We start from the raw sequence: 17,292 nt of genomic DNA, 5'->3' as shown, positions 1-17,292 counted from the left end.
GTAAAAGGCTATGAAGGATTTGAAAAAGATGAATCATATGAAGAGTTTACAGATAAGATTGTAAAGGTTGCAGAGCTACTTCAGTTGGAGGTTGATGCCAAAGACATAGAGAAGTTAATAGAGGAAGAAGAGAAGGAATTATCTAACAAATAACATTGACTTGCAGGCAGCAATGGTGAAAGAATAAAATGCTGACGAAGCTCAAGATGAACCAAATGAGCAGCTGAGACGCTTCATCGCCATAGAGATGGCAATAGCATTTCGTGAAATTGCATAGGCAGTGGTGAGGTTTGAGAAGATGGATCCTGACAGCGAACAATTATTAAAAGTTAACAGAGGGGTGAATGCTTGCTTGCTATAAAGAAATCTACGATGAAAAGAAAAAAGACACCGTCCAGTCATCCGTTAAAATGTTCTTTCGTAAGATTTAGCGGCTGACCCCTTCTAAATCTCCACAGCCCTCAACCTCCCAGCACTGTACTTATCAGCTGAAGACGTCGATTCTGGCAACAATGCTGGAGAGGTAAAACTTACTAACGTAATGCCTGTCTCCTCTCTTTTTTGTAATTTTATAAATTTGAAATTTTTTAAATTGCACGGTTTTGTAATTTTTCCTGTGCATGAGATAAAAAATTGAATAAATACAGTAAATAATTCTATTTACATGTTCTTCGAACATTTCTTTTTTGATTCAGTCAATTCAGCAAGCACAGTTGCAAGAGCTGCACAAGCATGGGGGAAATTCCGACTTACGTAGCTTTCCGCAGAACGCAACCTTTACATAATTCGGGGTGTTCTTGTAGTGGCTACTTCAGCATGAAGGATGTGCCCATGTACATCATGTTATGTACTAATATGCTATAGCATATGAAAAATGGCAGCTTGCAGTTGCCTGCATTTAGTATGAACACTGAACACAGCTAGTATATATATATATATATATATATATATATATATATAAGGGCCGACCGGGCTAGCCGAGTGGGTAAAGTACCTGCCCAGCAACCCAAAGGTCGCGGGTTCGATTCCCGCCTCGGGCTTGGATCAAAGTACTGCAAAAACCTTGGGAGGTGCAATATGGCCACAGAAGCCGATGCGCCAACAACTACCAAATCAAAAAAAAAAAAAAAAACAGCTAGTATGAGTAGGACTGACCACTTTAATTAAAATATAATTTTTCAGCTCACCAGGGAGCTAAAAAAGTCTGGATAAAACCTGACATGCTTCAAATGCATTGAGATCCTTGCATAAATGAGATTTTAATATCTGCTTTAGTTATTTTGAAATATTCCATTTCTATACTAGGACATTTTTGTGTGTATTTTATTTTTTAATTGTCTATTCTGCTGGACCCATTTCTGATTAATTTTTCATTAGAGGGCATTGTGTAGAAGGGTCCTGGGTGCCAAGTACTATAGTAATCAGGCGACTGTGTGTGATTTAAAAAGCGATTTCTCAAAACCACGGTTTATGTATAGTTTTAAAAGTTCTTTCATTCACACTAAGTAAGGTAGACTGTCTTTCAAATTATAATCTAGTTTCAAAAAAGAAAGTAGTCTTTCTTTTTTCTTCTCTTATTACTGACTGACTAACTTTATATCACTTGATCACTCTAGCAGCACTGCTCCTGCCTTTTCATGGCAGGACCAGAAACCTGGGGGGGAAAGTTAGCCCCATGCAAAAAAAAAATGTGCAAACCATGGAATATGATTATTATCCTCCACTTGAGCAGCCTAGACACTCATCATACACTGTCATGGGAACTGACCATGAAACATCACAGTCAAAAAGGCTATGTGTACAGACACATAACAACAGGAATGCCTATCATTCTTTATTTTGCATTCTCTATTGGACAAATCTAAGAGTATGCTGTCTCCATTTCTTATACAGATATGCATAAAAAGTGGTGGGTTCACCCAAAATGGTGAGAAAACTCAGATCTGACGATTTATTAGTGGAAACTGAGATTTGTAAACATTCTGAGGCTCTACTAAAACTACCAACCTTTGGTGGTAGTTTTATTTAAATACATCCAAAGGAGTAATTACAGAGTTGGTCCTGATGAATGCCACAGATGAACTGATCCAGGAACTGGAAAGCCAAAATGTTATACAAGCCACATGATTAGGAAAAATGGAGATTTTTACTCCCACATGCAACATTATCCTTACATAACCAGACTGACTGTGATGCTGAAATACCACTGTCCAAATTGCAAAGGTCAGCATTCTGCCTACTCCAAATCCTGTGAACTCTGGAAAAAAAGGGGGGGGGGAATTCAAAAATATAGGGTAGGATGGAAAGTTACGTACCAAGAGGCAAAGAAGCATATTATGCCCAATGCACCTAAACACACTTATGCAGTAGCAACCCAAAAATGTCAGCCAACACAAACCAAAGTCTCAGTTCCTGCTACCTTGTCCATTGCAGATTGGGCCCAATCATTGCTCTCATCATTCTTGGAACAGAAGGTAGTAGACAGCCAACAATACTCCAGTTATGTGGTGAAAACACTGGATTGATAGAAAACTTGGCACCATTCTATTGGCTAATGAACTTAATCCCTTACCTGTAAATTAGCTGCTGGCAGCCCCTCTTGCCTGGATGCACATCAGATTTTTGGTAACATTGGCAAGTAAGAGTCAGTAAGCATTTTTAATCTTTATATATTTGGATTTACTTAAATTAATATCTGTTTTCTATTGTAACGATAATTCACACTAAATACTTTAGACTTAAAATTCAAAATTAATTTAATAACTTTGTAATTGTAATAATTGTAATTGTTATTGTAATATAGTCAAATTTGTAACTTTTTCTATTGTTCTGTCCCCCAACAGCGTGGTCTGATGATGGATATCAGCAAAATGCCTAAAACGTAACCTTAATGTATAATGGTTTAGGCAATTGCTTAATAAACTATATTATTAATTTCACATGGTATATGAGTGGATTATTACTATTAAATATAGTAATAATCTTAATGGAAAACAACCACATAGCATCCTTCCCTAACTATATTAGGATTTACCATATCATGCTCAAACATCTAAATCAGAAATCGTTATCCTCACTGTTGAATTTTTTCAATATATTCTCTGAACATACATTTCCTTGTTTCTGTATATTTGTATAGTATATTTCTGTATATTTGTTTTACCAGCTGTCTAATATGCCATTGACTAACCTGGTATCTCGAGTCACGAAACATGATCAACAGTAATCAGTTTGGCTTTCAGAAAAATAGATCACCATTAGGGTCTACTGGTAAAGGCTGAATCAATCGTCAGAAATCAACATCTAGTCATGAAAAGAAAGCTTGCTTTAGTAATACTAATAGTGTTTGCCAAATAGTGCAAGGGAAAAAAAAAAAGAAGTAGATAAGAAAATACAAATTAAGTGCTTCCCACCCCACACAGGTTGACCTTTGAATATATTAAAACTGTCAGCTTCAATTACCTGCAAGGGCAACTTGTTCCAGCAATCAATAACTTGCTGGCTAAAAGGAAACTTCCTATGATCTAATCTAAACCTCAAGCCCTGTTAGTTTGAATTTCTGACCCCTAGTTCTGGAATTCTTTATAACAGTGAGAATTCCACCTTCATTCATTTTTCTAATTCATTTTAGAATTTTCTGATGTCACCAAAGAGATTTAAAAGCTGAACATGTCTGGGAAAAATCTAGATATGTGGTAGCACTACATAAGAAACCTTTGAAATTCTGTGTGCATAATGAAAAGTAATACACAAATAATAAAGGATAAATAAAACTTCAGAACGAAAATTTCTAGATTACTTGTATATAGTTATTGATAGTGAGCACAATGGAAATGTTGCATTAGGTTTAGGATGTATAGATTTTTAGGTTTACTGTCTCTTTTTTAGCTGCACTGAAAAAGGAAAAGAAAAAAAATTATTTGGTGGATCTTATTTCAATTCATAGTTTTGACAGAATCACACCCATATTTACTTCATACTTTTGCAATAACTTTCTCTTTTAAGTTTTATCATTTTTGATCACCTTAGTTATTCCTGGTTTTATTCCTTAGTTTTTCCTGGTTCTAAGATTTTTCATGAAACCCCAAAACATTTTCTTAGCTTCCTGATACTTGCCTCCCATGCTTTTACCTAAAAACCTTCCTATGATTTTTAGGTAAAAGCATGGGAGGCTTTTCCTTCATATCTTTGCCATCTTACACTTTTCTTTATATTTCCTTACACAACTCTTTTGTAACTTCAACAGAGTTCTCTTAAATTTTTGCCATACTTCAATAAGGTGATTTTAACATCAGGAATATGAATTAAGCTAGAGCATTTCTCTATTGTTGAAATGGTTGTTGACATAATCTAAGAATTTTGATTTTTGTCTGTTTTAACTTTTTTTTTTTTAATCTCTTATTTATTTTTTTTTATTTTTTTAACTCAGTGTAAGATGACAGTCCCTTTATTCTTAAATTCTCTCTTTATATACCAAGGCAACTTCGGTTAGTTTAATATCATTTACCACAATGATATGGTCAGTTATACAATGAGGTTTTTAAGGACTATACTTAGAAAGAAGGATTTACACTGCTTTCTTGCTGATATTTTCTTGTTTTCACTGTCTTCTTTCAACTTGAGATTAGAATAAAAATTTCATTAACTTATTCCTATTTTCCTACCCTAACTATATGTAACAGTTGTGGGAAAATAAGTCAATGTCCATACATCTTTTGCCACTAGAAAACTTGCTTTAGATTTGGTACAATTGGCCATGTGACATAGCCAATATTAGCTTTCACTACTGACTTACAGTTGGGCATCTCCCATTCTAGACTAATAGCAAGAGTACTACTACAAAAAAAACTATCTGCTGAAGTGCCTTAAATGTAACACATTTCAGGCACTTTAGCAAATAGTAATAATTATGATTTATAACCAAAAAAAAAAAAAAAGTAATAACTTTTAATGCTTCCACTACATTGTCCATTTGTTCCACCAACCAGCACATGACAACAAACATAATATTCAGTGCTTCAGCTATGCTATAGCTGAAGCACTGAATATTAGCATTAGTGAAGATATATGATGCAAGAAAGTAAGCTTATACAGCATCAAGCAAAAAAAAAAAAAAAAAACACCTTTCCATTTGCTTCAGAAGTTTGTTCAATTCTTTTTTGACCAGTGAAAAAATTTACTATTATTAACAGATAGGATGTGCAGTTGTCTGCTGATCATAGTAATCTTGACACTTATTGATCTGGTATCATATTGCAGATTTTTGTTTCTCTTCCTTTTGTCTTCATAATGAATACAGTAATCTTATTTAAATTTATTATGCCTACAGCCATGATTAGACTATATTTTTGACATACACAGCAGAGTCAAAGTTGTAGAACCTGTGCCACAATGTTGTTACTGTTGTGATAAGTTTTACTGTTTTCTATCTTAAGCAGTGCCTTCTTATTTTCTAGCAGAAATACTATTGTTGAAATTGGTCCTTCATGCCGTAATTTCGCTTTGTGCCTCCAATATATCACATTCAAACTCTACTACATGCTTGAACTGGTGCTCTTTCAGGAGCTGTTTGATTATGGTATACTGGGAATAGTGTTGATGGAAGGGAGGTGAGAGGTGGGGATGTCAATCTAATTAAAAGGTTAGCTGTAGAAGGTGCTTTTCCTTTACAGCTTTCACAAACTAAACATGCATATCTAAACAAATGGTTTGTGTCCTTGTATGCTCATTGACAAAAATTGATACAGGCATTGCATCCATTAGTGAATGTTATAAAATTTTTGACTCTACAATTTAATAAAATTTGAATTTGCTATTTTATCACAAAAGTAAATTTAAATGTTTTAACAGTGGAAGATGAGGTGCCAGAAGAAATAAAACCCCTTTTAGTTGAACCAGTAGCACTTCCAGAACAGCAGCAAGCAATTGTTACACCCCCTGCATCCAAATCCCCACCACCATCGCCTCTTTCTCCAGTGTCAGATGAGGAAGGTAAGTAGTAACTTTATTTCTTTCTGGGGTATATGTTAAAATAAAATGGAACAGAAGCTTTTATTTTCAAAACTTACCTCAGAAATAAAAGTTTCTTCTCTGTATTTTATTTAATGTATTCATATCCATAACTAGAAATTACTGCTATAATCATTGTTTTTACTAGTGCATAAATCTGTATATTATAGGTGTAAGCAAAAGGAAAGTTTGAGCATTTGAATTTTCAGTTATGTTATTTTTGGTTTTTAAGAGCATTAGCAACTAAGGCCATATTTCTCCGGGGATGTGTGGTGGTCATTCCCTGACCTTTCCGCATCCTCCATATTTGGTGGTCACAGGCTCGAACTCCGGTCTGATCAAGAAGCAGTGTGTTACACACTGCTGCTCCTGCCCACCTACGGAGGCGCCGAATGAATTTTCGGTGGAACTACCAGCAGTTTCTGTTAAATTCAACAAAAGACTTCATGTATAAAGGTTTCAATTGTATTTTATCAAAGTAAAAAAAAAAAAGTTGGAAATCAGACCCACAGAAATGAGTTGGGAATGTGCATTTCATATGAGATATTATAACTTTATCTCTGCAGATAGTTGAAACTGACAGTTTGGGGAAATTCAAAAGTGTCAATTGGAGAGTTACCAATGTGAGGAGGGAAACACATTGGTATTGTTTTATTTTGTATACAGGGTGTCTCAAAAATATTAGTACAAACGTTAAGGGGAGGTAGGTAACATTTAAAGGAATGTGAATCGCATAGGAAATCATAACCGGAAATGTCACGGGAAAGTAGTAGCAGATGCACAAAAAGCAGAAATGACATGGCAGTAATTAGCGGCAAACATTTATTTGGCATAATATTAACAATGGAATATGAAATGGATGCATTTCATGGTGTTACAACAGATGCTCGAAGATTCCACCATGAGATGCGATGCATGCGTGACACAGACGCAGCATGGATGGGCAACGGGTCCACCCCGGCCAATCCATCGACGCCCAAAATGCCTGTTCAAATGGTCACGAACACACCTTCCATAATGGGCAGGTGCCCTGGCATGTTGAAACCAAATGTTTCGTCTCACATTTGCTGGAACATCGTCAAGTAACCCTGGTAGAACTTGTTCAAGAAAGATCCGATATTTAGTGGAGTTTATGCGGAATGGTAACAGGTATGGGCCGACTAAGCAGTCACCGACCATACCTGCCCACACATTTATTGCGAAGCGATGTTGTGCCGCATGGGGGCACACACCGTATGGGTTGTCATGAGCCCACACATGAGCATTGTGCTGATTGAATAAGCTTTCCCGAGTGAAATAAGCCTCATCCGTGAACAAAACATAGGCTGGAAAATTCGAGTCTTGAACACTTTCTTGGAGAAACCACTGCGCAAAAGCCACATGTGCAGGATGCTCTTGGGGGAGCAGTAACTGAACCCTTTGGAGATGAAAGGGGTGTAAGGAATCGTCGTGCCAGACACTCTGTACACTGCAACGAGACACTCCTAAGGCAGAGGCAATGGCATGTGTGCTTCTAGTAGGATTATTCTGGACGGCATTCAACACACTTTCTTCCATGGCGGGAGTTCGCGTCGAACGTGGTCTGCCCGCACTACTCCTGTTACCTCTAAATGACCCATAATCGCACTTATTTTGATGCACACGCGCAAACAAACGGTGGTCCGGTACATGTCTGTCTGGGAGGCGTTCTCCATAAATTCGTTGAGCGGCTTGTCCATTGCCCTCTGCTAATCCATACACAAGGTGCATGTCTGCCAGCTCACAGTTTGTATATTGATTCATGCTCTTCGTGCAGCGACTACCGCGCTGTCTACCGACTTACAGTGACGTTTCTGGTTATTGGTTCCCATCCGATTCACATTCCTTTAGATGTTACCTACTTCCCCTAAACGTTTGTACCAATATTTGAGACACCCTGTGTATATATATATTTCTTATTTGTATTTTTTTCTTTATTTTTTGCCAGTGCAGCAAAATCCTCTGGCTTTCTTACACTATGTGGCCAATACTAACATTAATACATCACACATGAAAGCATATATTACTATAGGTAACATGATGCAAGTTGACAAAACATATGCATTCATATTAAATTGCTATTACTGCTTGTGATTTCTACTTATTTGCAAACTAATTTTAACTATAAAATTTGTAAATATTGAGGACTTCCTTCATGTATTCTTTTGTGCCTGTTGAATTTAGTAGATTTAAAATATTATAACGTAACTTGTATTTTGAAGATTGAAAAAGAGCACATTTTGATAGAAACATGTCAAACTATATTATTACAAAACTAATAATATAGTTGTCTCTCTCTAAAAAGCATTAATTTTCAGAAACTGCATCACCCCCATGTTCAAACTTCATGATGGAGGCATGTTGTAGTATACTTACTTTTATATTTTTTATCTATAAATTTAAATAATCATCAGAATGAAAGAAGAAAATTTTTACATACAGACCCGCTTAACATGTTTGCTTCATTGAAGTGTGTAAATATTCAACAGTACTCCATGTTCTGTGTTACATATAGGCAGTTATTTTTAAGATGTCAGTATATGAGTGGTGTAAAAGTAAAGGCACACAAAAGAACTGTTCTTCATGAAAATGCACAATAGAGCATAATCTGCTGCAACAACCAAAAGCACACAATGGAATGTCACTACTTTTGCAGATGTACTAAATTGAATTCAGAGGAATTTGCTGCATCTTTGTAATCACCTACAAAAAAGCAGCAAAAGACTTGCTTCAGAGTTAATTGAAATAAATGTACCTGATTTTGTTAAATATTAATAAGCTATTTATTCCATAATGAGGTGGCCTTTTAGGCTAATCAGAGAAAATTATATAAATTAGATAGAATAATTATATAATAAGAGTGGTTCGTGTTATGCTCATGGTTTTACATTTTAATTTTACTCTAGGTATTGAAAAGAATGTTCTTTTTAAGTGCTTGATGCACATATGCTCAAAATCCTTTTGAGCTTATGTATGTAAAGCACCCATTGTCTTCATCTATTTGAATGTAGTAACTCAATTCCTAATGGATGGATTTTCATAAAATTTTACGTTTGGCCCTTTTTGAAAAACCTGGTCTCCAGTTTCATTAAAATTTGACCAATAGAAATCTGGAAATTGTTTATTTGTCTGTCCATCTGCATATAATAACTCTACTTCTAGTGGATGAATTTTCATGAAATTTTACATATATCTCTCTGATTGAGGGGGCTTTGAGTTATCCCAAATTTTATTAAAATGGGACTAATAGAAATCTGGCAATTAGTATTTCTTCGTCTGCCTGTCTGCACGTAATAACTCTGCTTCCAATGGATGGATTTATATGGAATTTTATATTTGGCTCATTTAATGTGATTTGTTAAGCCCTCCCAAATTTCATTAAAATTGGACTAGTAAATAACCATCAATTATTTCTTATTTTCATACATATCACATCGCCGACTGGGCTAGCCAGGTAGGTAAAGTGCTTGCCTGGCAACCCAAAGGTTCTCGGGTTCGATTCCCGCCTCGGGCTTGGATCACAGTAAAATGCAAAGACTTTGGGAGGTGCATTATGGCCATAGAAGCTGATGCGCCAACAACTAACAAGAAAAAAAAAAAAAAACATAGGCTATCCATATTCCATGTTATCAATCGTGAATTATTACTGTTTGCTAATGAATTGAAATGTAATGCACTGTGTACGTTAACTAATTTACTTATTTATTTATTTTTCCAAAAGTATTATTTAATTATTTAAAGCACATATCTTTGTAATATAAATCATTTAATTTTTTAATGATATTTATCCTCCATTTTTGAGTACAATTTTTTTTTGACAATTTAATTCCAGAAAGTAGAAAAGTTTTCCTCTTCTATTTCCTCTCCATGCCATTATGGCATACTTTTCTTTCATCCAAAAAAACCTACATTAAATCTGAATTTTTAGGTGTTCACATACATACACTGTACATATGCGTGTGCATGTATATGCACTTATTGTCGTACAGTGTAATCCATCCATCTGCATATAGGGTCATTCCGTGTCAATTGACCTAGTGGTCCCTGCCCAACCATCTTCAATTTTGTTGAAATTTGGTGTGGATGTTTAAACAGGTTTCCAAAGAAGCTGTGCAAAAATTCAGTTCAAAATAAAGTATGTTTGAGGCACCAGCACCTTTTTGTGGAGGTCACTTGTGTTACGCGGAGCAAATCACAAAAAAATTTTCAAAGTTTTAAGTGTTACTGTTGCACAAAATTGAGAGGCAGTGCTCTGAAACTTGGTATACCTAGTTAACTTTTGGCAGAGAATGCAAAACATTTGGTGTCCAGGCGCTCAAAAGCCTTCACATTTTTTACAACGCAGTCTAAAACTGGCAACAAAATTTTGTCATGACAGATTAAAGGAAGACTTTTGAAAGTCATAACTTTGAAATAAAAACCTTTGGTACCTTCTTCTTTGGGAATTCCATTTAACGTCTGCGTGAATTCAGCCTAACTAAATATGAGCTCTTATATTTGTTTGCTGGCTGAGATATTTTCCTTCAAAGATTGACTCAAAATTTGAAAGACAAATTTGACCTATCTTAAGGAGCAAATATTAATGTGGGACACCTTCAATTCTCTCATTTTTGCAATCACTGGAAAGAGCAGAGTTTCAGCTACAAGGATCATGGTTTATCTGTTTTGTGTCTTTGCACTTAAGGCCTTAAAATTAAGGCCACTGCTCTGATTTATACACTGCTCCATAATGCCACACTGCTCTGATTTATACAGCAGTCTTTTGTGTGTAACAGTGTATTAAATGTTTTCTGAAATTTATATATGTGATGTCAAAATAATTTTTTGCATCCAGTTCCTTTTGTTACGACATCATAGTATCCAGTCAGATTGCCGATTTGTAAATCTAGACAAGGAATGCAGCCATACTGCATTCCTGCATTACCTCTTTAACCATTAGCTCCATAATTTTTCTGGAACAGAAATCAAAATAACAGGTTTGTAATTACTCATGTCACCAATGTCATGAATTGTGGGTACATTCTCAAAGTCCGTAGGGATCTCTCCTGTATCTAAGGATTATTTCATAATCGTGGCTAAAGGTTTGCTTGCCTCTTTTGCTGCCTCCATTAATATAATTGGATAGATCCCATCCATCCCAGGTGCCTTTTTTTTTTTCTTTTGTTTAACTTCAACAATTTCTCTTCCACATTCTTCTGTTATTGCAAAATCGTTTAGCTCTCTGTTTGAATCTGATACTCATCTGACATCCCTATCCCCATAAAAATCTTTGTGTGAATGTAGATGCAAAATAACTATTCAGTTTGTCAGTTACCTGAGCAGGATCATCAACAGTTAAACCATTCATATCTAGCAACCATGTGATTCATTCCCTTCCTTCTGGTGATTACATAAGTAAAGAAGTCGTTGCTACTTTTCTTCTTTGCATTCCTTGCTAGAGACTTCTCATAATCTGTTTTGAACAATTCCAAATTTTTTTTTAAAAATGGTCTACCTCTTCTTCTCATCTGTTTTGAACAATTCCAAATTTTTTTTAAAAATGGTCTACCTCTTCTTCTCTCACTCTTATTAGGGATTATAATAGGATATTTCCTGTTAAACATTTTGCAAACTGTGCATATGAATGAATTGCAAACTGCACCTGAGAAAATAGCATCTTACTCCTGGCTACACATTAATAGCACTGAACTGGTGCCATTGATAACTGTTATATGTAAAAAATCCTTTAGATGCCATCTGTTGGGCAAAAGGAAAGTTACAGCATTTTCATGCATCTTTGTGTTGCATGACTTCTGAATCAACCTGTAGTTTGAGAATTGCATACATTTCTAGTCTCCAAGCCAGTTTATGTGAATTGCCTCCCTGTCTCCATAATGATACCTCTGTCAAATTGATTGATGGTTTTTAGCACATTGATTGCTTTTAAATGCCAACATAGTATTTCTGCATCAATTCATTAGTTAATGCAAAATACAACAGCTATTTCTGTGTTGTGTTCACACCTGTCTCTGTGCCACTATACCTTCAGAACTGCAATTTTCAAGATATGTTTCATGTTTTTGTAATCCATATGTAGCTTCTCTATTTAAATGAGTTATTTTTTTCTCAATAATAATAAAGGTTGGGCAGTTATATTTCAATGCAGGCATTTAAATTTTATTTTATGCATTTCTGCATTCAGTTTGGGATACTTGGGTCACTGGAAAGGCTAGAGGATAGTATATTACCAATGACTAATTATTAGCCACATGGTGCAAGGAATCCTGAGGCTTATGCTGCACCAGGAAAAAAAAAAGTTCCCGAGCTATCCCCTGAGAGAGAGAGAGAGAGAGAGAGAGAGAGAGAGAGAGAGAGAGAGAGAGAGAGAGAGAGAGAGAGAGAGAGAGAGAGAGAGAGAGAGAGTGTGTGTGTGTGTGCGTGTGTGTCAAAAATAGAAGGGAATCACCAAGAAAGAGAAGAATGATATCCAGCTCAGGATCCTGTGTGTGTGTGTGTGTGCCAAGCCCATACTCACCAGATGTTGAGCCCACGGGGTTTTGTACCTAATATAAGCAGCCCAACATTCATCATCATCAGCCATTTTCAATCCACTGCAGGATGAAGGCCTCTCCAACAACTTTCCAGTTCCTTCTCTTTTGAGCACTGGCCATCCATTTACTACCCACAAGGCGCCTCCGTAGCCAGGTGGGAAGGAGCAGCAGTGCGTAGCACACACTTCTTGATTAGACCGGGGTTCGAGCCCGTCACCACCAAATACGGAGGATGAGGAAAGGTCAGAGAATGACCACCGTATTTCCCGGAGCAATATGGCCTTAGTTGCTAATGCTCTAAAAACCAAATAACTAACTAACTAACTACTACCCACAAACTCATGAATTTCATCTATCCGTCTCTGCCTTTGTCTTCCAGGTTGGTACCATTCTGTTATTTTCTTAGTCCATCTGTCATCATGTCTTCGAGCTATGTGTCCTGCCCAAGACCATTTTAGTTCTTTAGTTTTGATAAGAATGTCCTTTACTTGAGTTTGCTGCCTAATCCATGTGTTTCTCTTCTTATCTAACAGTCTGATTCCCAATATAATTCGTTCCATTCTTCGCTGTGTAGTTCTCAGCTTCTCTTCCATTCTCTTGGTAAGTGCCCAAGTTTCACTTCCATAAGTCTGGTGGGGAGTATACATTGGTTCATTATTTTACGTTTCAGACAAACTGGGATATTGCTCTTCAGTATGTGACTATATTTCCTGAATGCTATCCACTCAAAATTTATCCTTCTCTTGACTTCCAGCCATTTATCATTATTACAGCTAATAACTTGTCCCAGATGAGTATATGACTCCACCTTTTCAATTACTGCTCCTCCAATCATTATTTCTCTTTCTGTGGCATACTTGTTCATCATTTACTTTTGTTTTAGCCATATTCATCTTTAGTCCAAAATCCTTACTAACTGTGCGTAACTGATTAAGATTTTCCTCTAATTCTTTGGGATCGTGGCTTATGACCACAATGTCATCTGCAAATCGTAAATGGTTTAGGTACACATTGACTCCTTTCTGCAACCACTCTAATCTTCTGAAAGCTTCCTCAAGGGCAGCAGTAAACAGCTTCGGAGATATTGTGTCTCCTTGTCGAACTCCTTTCTCAATTTTCAATTTCCTACTGTCTTTGTCTAGTCTATTAAAGGAGGCAGCACTCTCATATATTTTCTTCAAAATCATAATATGCTGGGTATCTATGCTTTGTCTTTCCAGTGCCCGAAACATTGCCTTATGCTGTATGGAGTCAAATGCCTTTTCATAATCCACAAATGCCAGGCATAATGATGTTTTATATTCATTTGCTTTCTCCATTAGCTATTACGTGAAGGTGATCCATGGTTGAGAATCCTGTCCTAAAGCCAGCTTGCTCTTTCGGTTGATTCTCATCAAATATTCTTTCTAATCTGTTAGTAATGACCCTTGTGAACAACTTGTAGATGTGGGATAACCAGCTAAATGGTCTATAATTTCCAATTTCTGATTTATCTCCTTTCTTATTCAGCAAAACTATGATTGCATTATTCCACTGCTTAGGTGTCACACCTTTTCTAATGCAATTTGTGAAGTGCCTTGCCAGTTTTTGTGTTATGTCTCTTCCTTCCAATTTTAACAACTCTACAGTAACTTCATCTTCCCCCGGGACTTTCTGATTCTTCATTTTCTTCGATGCATGTTCTACCTCATCAGGAAGAATATTGTGTATGTCGTATGTGTTGCTACTTTGCAATCCATCTTCCCCACTGCTGGCATCATTCCCTCGCTCCTTGTATAATTCTCTATAGTAGTCTTCTGCTATTTGAATTATGCCTTCTCTGCTGTTTATTAGTACACCATCGCTATTCTTCAGTTTCAGTATCATTTGTCTTTCTATATTACTTGGTGCTGATTTAAATCCTTTGTTTTCCCTTAATGTTTGTTCTACTTTTCTTGTGGTAAATCTTCTTATGTCCTCTCTGAGTCTCTTTCTAATGGCTTTGCATAACTCAGTATACTCAATTTTCTGCCTATCACTGTTTTCCTTGCTCTTCATTTGTCGTCTTCGATTCATCATGACAAGTGTTTCTTGACTAATTTTTTCTTCTTTGGATTTCTTTTTCCCTATAGGTTTCTTGGGCTTTATCACTTCCAGAAATTTGTAATATTCCTCGTCAATATCTTGGTCCTGAGCAGTCTGCAGAAGCTCAAACTTGTTCTTAAGTTCCAGTACATACTGCTTTTTCTCCTCTTCTGTTATTTCAGAGACATTTGTATTATTTGCTCGAGTCAGTTTTTTCCTTTCCTACATCTATATCAAGTGTACATCTTACCATTCTGTGATCACTTCCAACATTTACCTTATTCAGGACAGTAACATCATTCACAATATATCTTCTGTTAGTGAGGATGAAGTCGATTTCATTAGTTGCTAATCCATTTGGACTCTTCCATGTCCACTTTCGGTTCACCCTTTTCTTGAAAAAAGTGTTCACTACTGACAGTCCTTGAGATTCTGCAAATTCCACGGGTCTTTCACCTCTTTCATTTCTTTCACCAATTCCAAAATTTCCTGTAGTTCCCCTTTCTGCGCTGTTTTGTCTTTTTCCAACCTTAGCGTTGAAGTCCCCCATAATAATAGTGTAGTGGGTTTTCTGCTCATCTAGAAGACTCTCAATTTGGTGTACATTTCTTCAACTTCTTCATCATCATGGCTCGATGTTGGTGCATAAATCATTATAATCTTTAGCTTGTACCCCTTAGAAATCTTGAATATTAGTCTTGACACCCTTGGTGATGTACTTTTGAATTCCAAAATGTTGTTTTTAAAATCTTTGTGGACCAGAAAGCCAACTCCACCTTCACTCCTTTCACTGTTTCCATTGGTGTACAGCAGATTTCCACTTGATAAACTTATAAGTGATTCATTTCTTCTTCTTGTTTCAGCCAAACCGATGATATTCCAATTCACATTTTCTAATTCCTTTTCCAGCTCTAATATCCTGTCTTCACCGATGAGTGATCTTACGTTATAACAGGCCAAGTTCATTTTCCGGGCATGGCAGCCTGGTCGTACCCAGAGATTCTTAGCACCCTCTACTTCCACTCTGATCCTCTCACTGCCGTAAGAGGGGAAGTGAAAGCTGTTGGGGACTGAGGGCCATTTGTTTTGTCGTGTTGTCATATGCTGGAGGGTTTGGTCTTTTTCTCTTCATGCTGACCAGGCGTCTTGAAGAGAACCACTCTACACGTTCGTTGCCACCTAAGCGACGTAACAGGGCTTACCATCGAGAAGGTGTGCATGAGTGGATTTTAGGAGGCCAACTGGACTTCTCCTAAATCTTCTGTATTAGAGAGATATTGGATCCATCAGTGTTTTAGGCTTTAGTGTCTGATAACACACAGGATACCTGTTCCCCTCTAAGCCCCCAGCATTATACTGAAGAAAAACTTCCAATTAAACACACAACAAATTGTGTGTGCTTTTACTCCTAGTATCAGGCTGCATTTGCCCTACACAGCTTGGTAATAAAGGTTATGGGGATATGTTTTAGGTAAGTACTGAAATAATTTGAAAATTGTACAACTTAGTGCCCCAGTAAAGAAAATTGCATGTTATTTTTGCAATTAGTCCCATAAATATTATTATTAAGTTGTGTAGAGCAAATGGGGTTTTGTATTAAAAGCTAAAGGCATGGACAGACAACTTTTTAATTGGAAGTTTTAGCTCACTTGGATTCACTACATTATTCACAGATTGGCATAAATTTGATAATTGGGGTCTCCGTAGCCAGGTGGGAAGGAGCAGCAGTGCGTTGCACATGCTTGATTATAACGGGGTTTGAGCCCATCACCACCAAATACGGAGGATGCGGAAAGGTCAGTGAATGACCACTGCATATCCCAGAGCAATATGGCCTTAGTTGCTAATGCTCCTAAAAACCAAATAACAAACAAACAAAAAGATTTAATAATTAAAGGTCACTTGTTGTTGTATTGGAGACTAGTCTTGCAACAGTTGCCGCGTTATGGTGGTGCTATCACTGTTTTTTTTAAACAAATGGTAAGATTATCACAATGTCCCCTAATTGAACACAGAAATGCACACGGTTCTCAAATTAATTTTTGTTATTTTTGCATGCACTGTATTCCTTTTTGTGCTTGTATAATTTAGAAAATCCTGACTGAATGTCATTACACTGTTTACATAGTTTTTAGTTATTTTTTTTTTTATGCATGATATACAGAATGAATATGATACTGCATGGTAAGGTGTGTTTTTTTATTATTATTTTTTTTTTTATTGCATGCCTGTTTGCCATTCTCTAGATACCAAACCTGATGCCACGGTTCAGAGATCACTGTCTGCCAGACTTGCTGCTCAAGGTAACTAATTATTTTTTCAGGTGTAGTGTGACAAGTTTTTTTTTTTTTTTTTTTTTTTTCCATGACATTGATGACAATAATTTAAATATTACAGAAAGAGTTACATGTAACACACCAGTTAAATTTCCACACCACATTGTGTTAAATTTCAAATGAATAAAATATGTCCATATTTTGTGGTATAGATCATTATTATTTTTATTTATTTTTAAACAAGAAAGGAGTAATTTTCATAGTCCTCACTTTTTTTCTCCAAATGATAATAACAGCTGCCAAATGTCTTGTTTTATGATGAAAAAACATCTTTTTGCAGTAACACTGTTTTTTCTCCATATTTTTTAAAATAAAAATAACAAAACTGCTTTAAA

The 17,292-nt window shown here is 36.2% G+C and overlaps 1 protein-coding gene across 4 annotated transcripts in view; it reads left to right on the top strand.

The window, feature by feature from the left end:
• The window catches only part of LOC150083232 (protein hu-li tai shao-like), a 346,406-nt gene that overhangs the window by 278,790 nt on the left and 50,324 nt on the right, over window positions 1–17,292 (top strand). For 3 of the 4 annotated variants that reach the window (XM_090377923.1, XM_090377924.1, XM_090377922.1), the window contains 2 exons: window positions 5,851–5,991; window positions 16,868–16,924. In XM_090377923.1, coding sequence (XP_090234049.1) covers window positions 5,851–5,991; window positions 16,868–16,924 — 198 coding nt within the window. The remainder of the gene's footprint in view (window positions 1–5,850; window positions 5,992–16,867; window positions 16,925–17,292) is intronic. The other variant, XM_090377925.1, reaches the window with a different exon arrangement.

The sequence above is a fragment of the Mastigoproctus giganteus genome, chromosome 7 (genome assembly GCF_048544385.1).
Source record: "Mastigoproctus giganteus isolate SK-2022 chromosome 7, ASM4854438v1, whole genome shotgun sequence".
Taxonomy (NCBI): Eukaryota; Metazoa; Arthropoda; class Arachnida; order Uropygi; family Thelyphonidae; genus Mastigoproctus; species Mastigoproctus giganteus.
The sequence above is the reverse complement of the archived record's forward strand: the minus strand, read 5'-3'. Positions and strand labels throughout refer to the sequence as shown.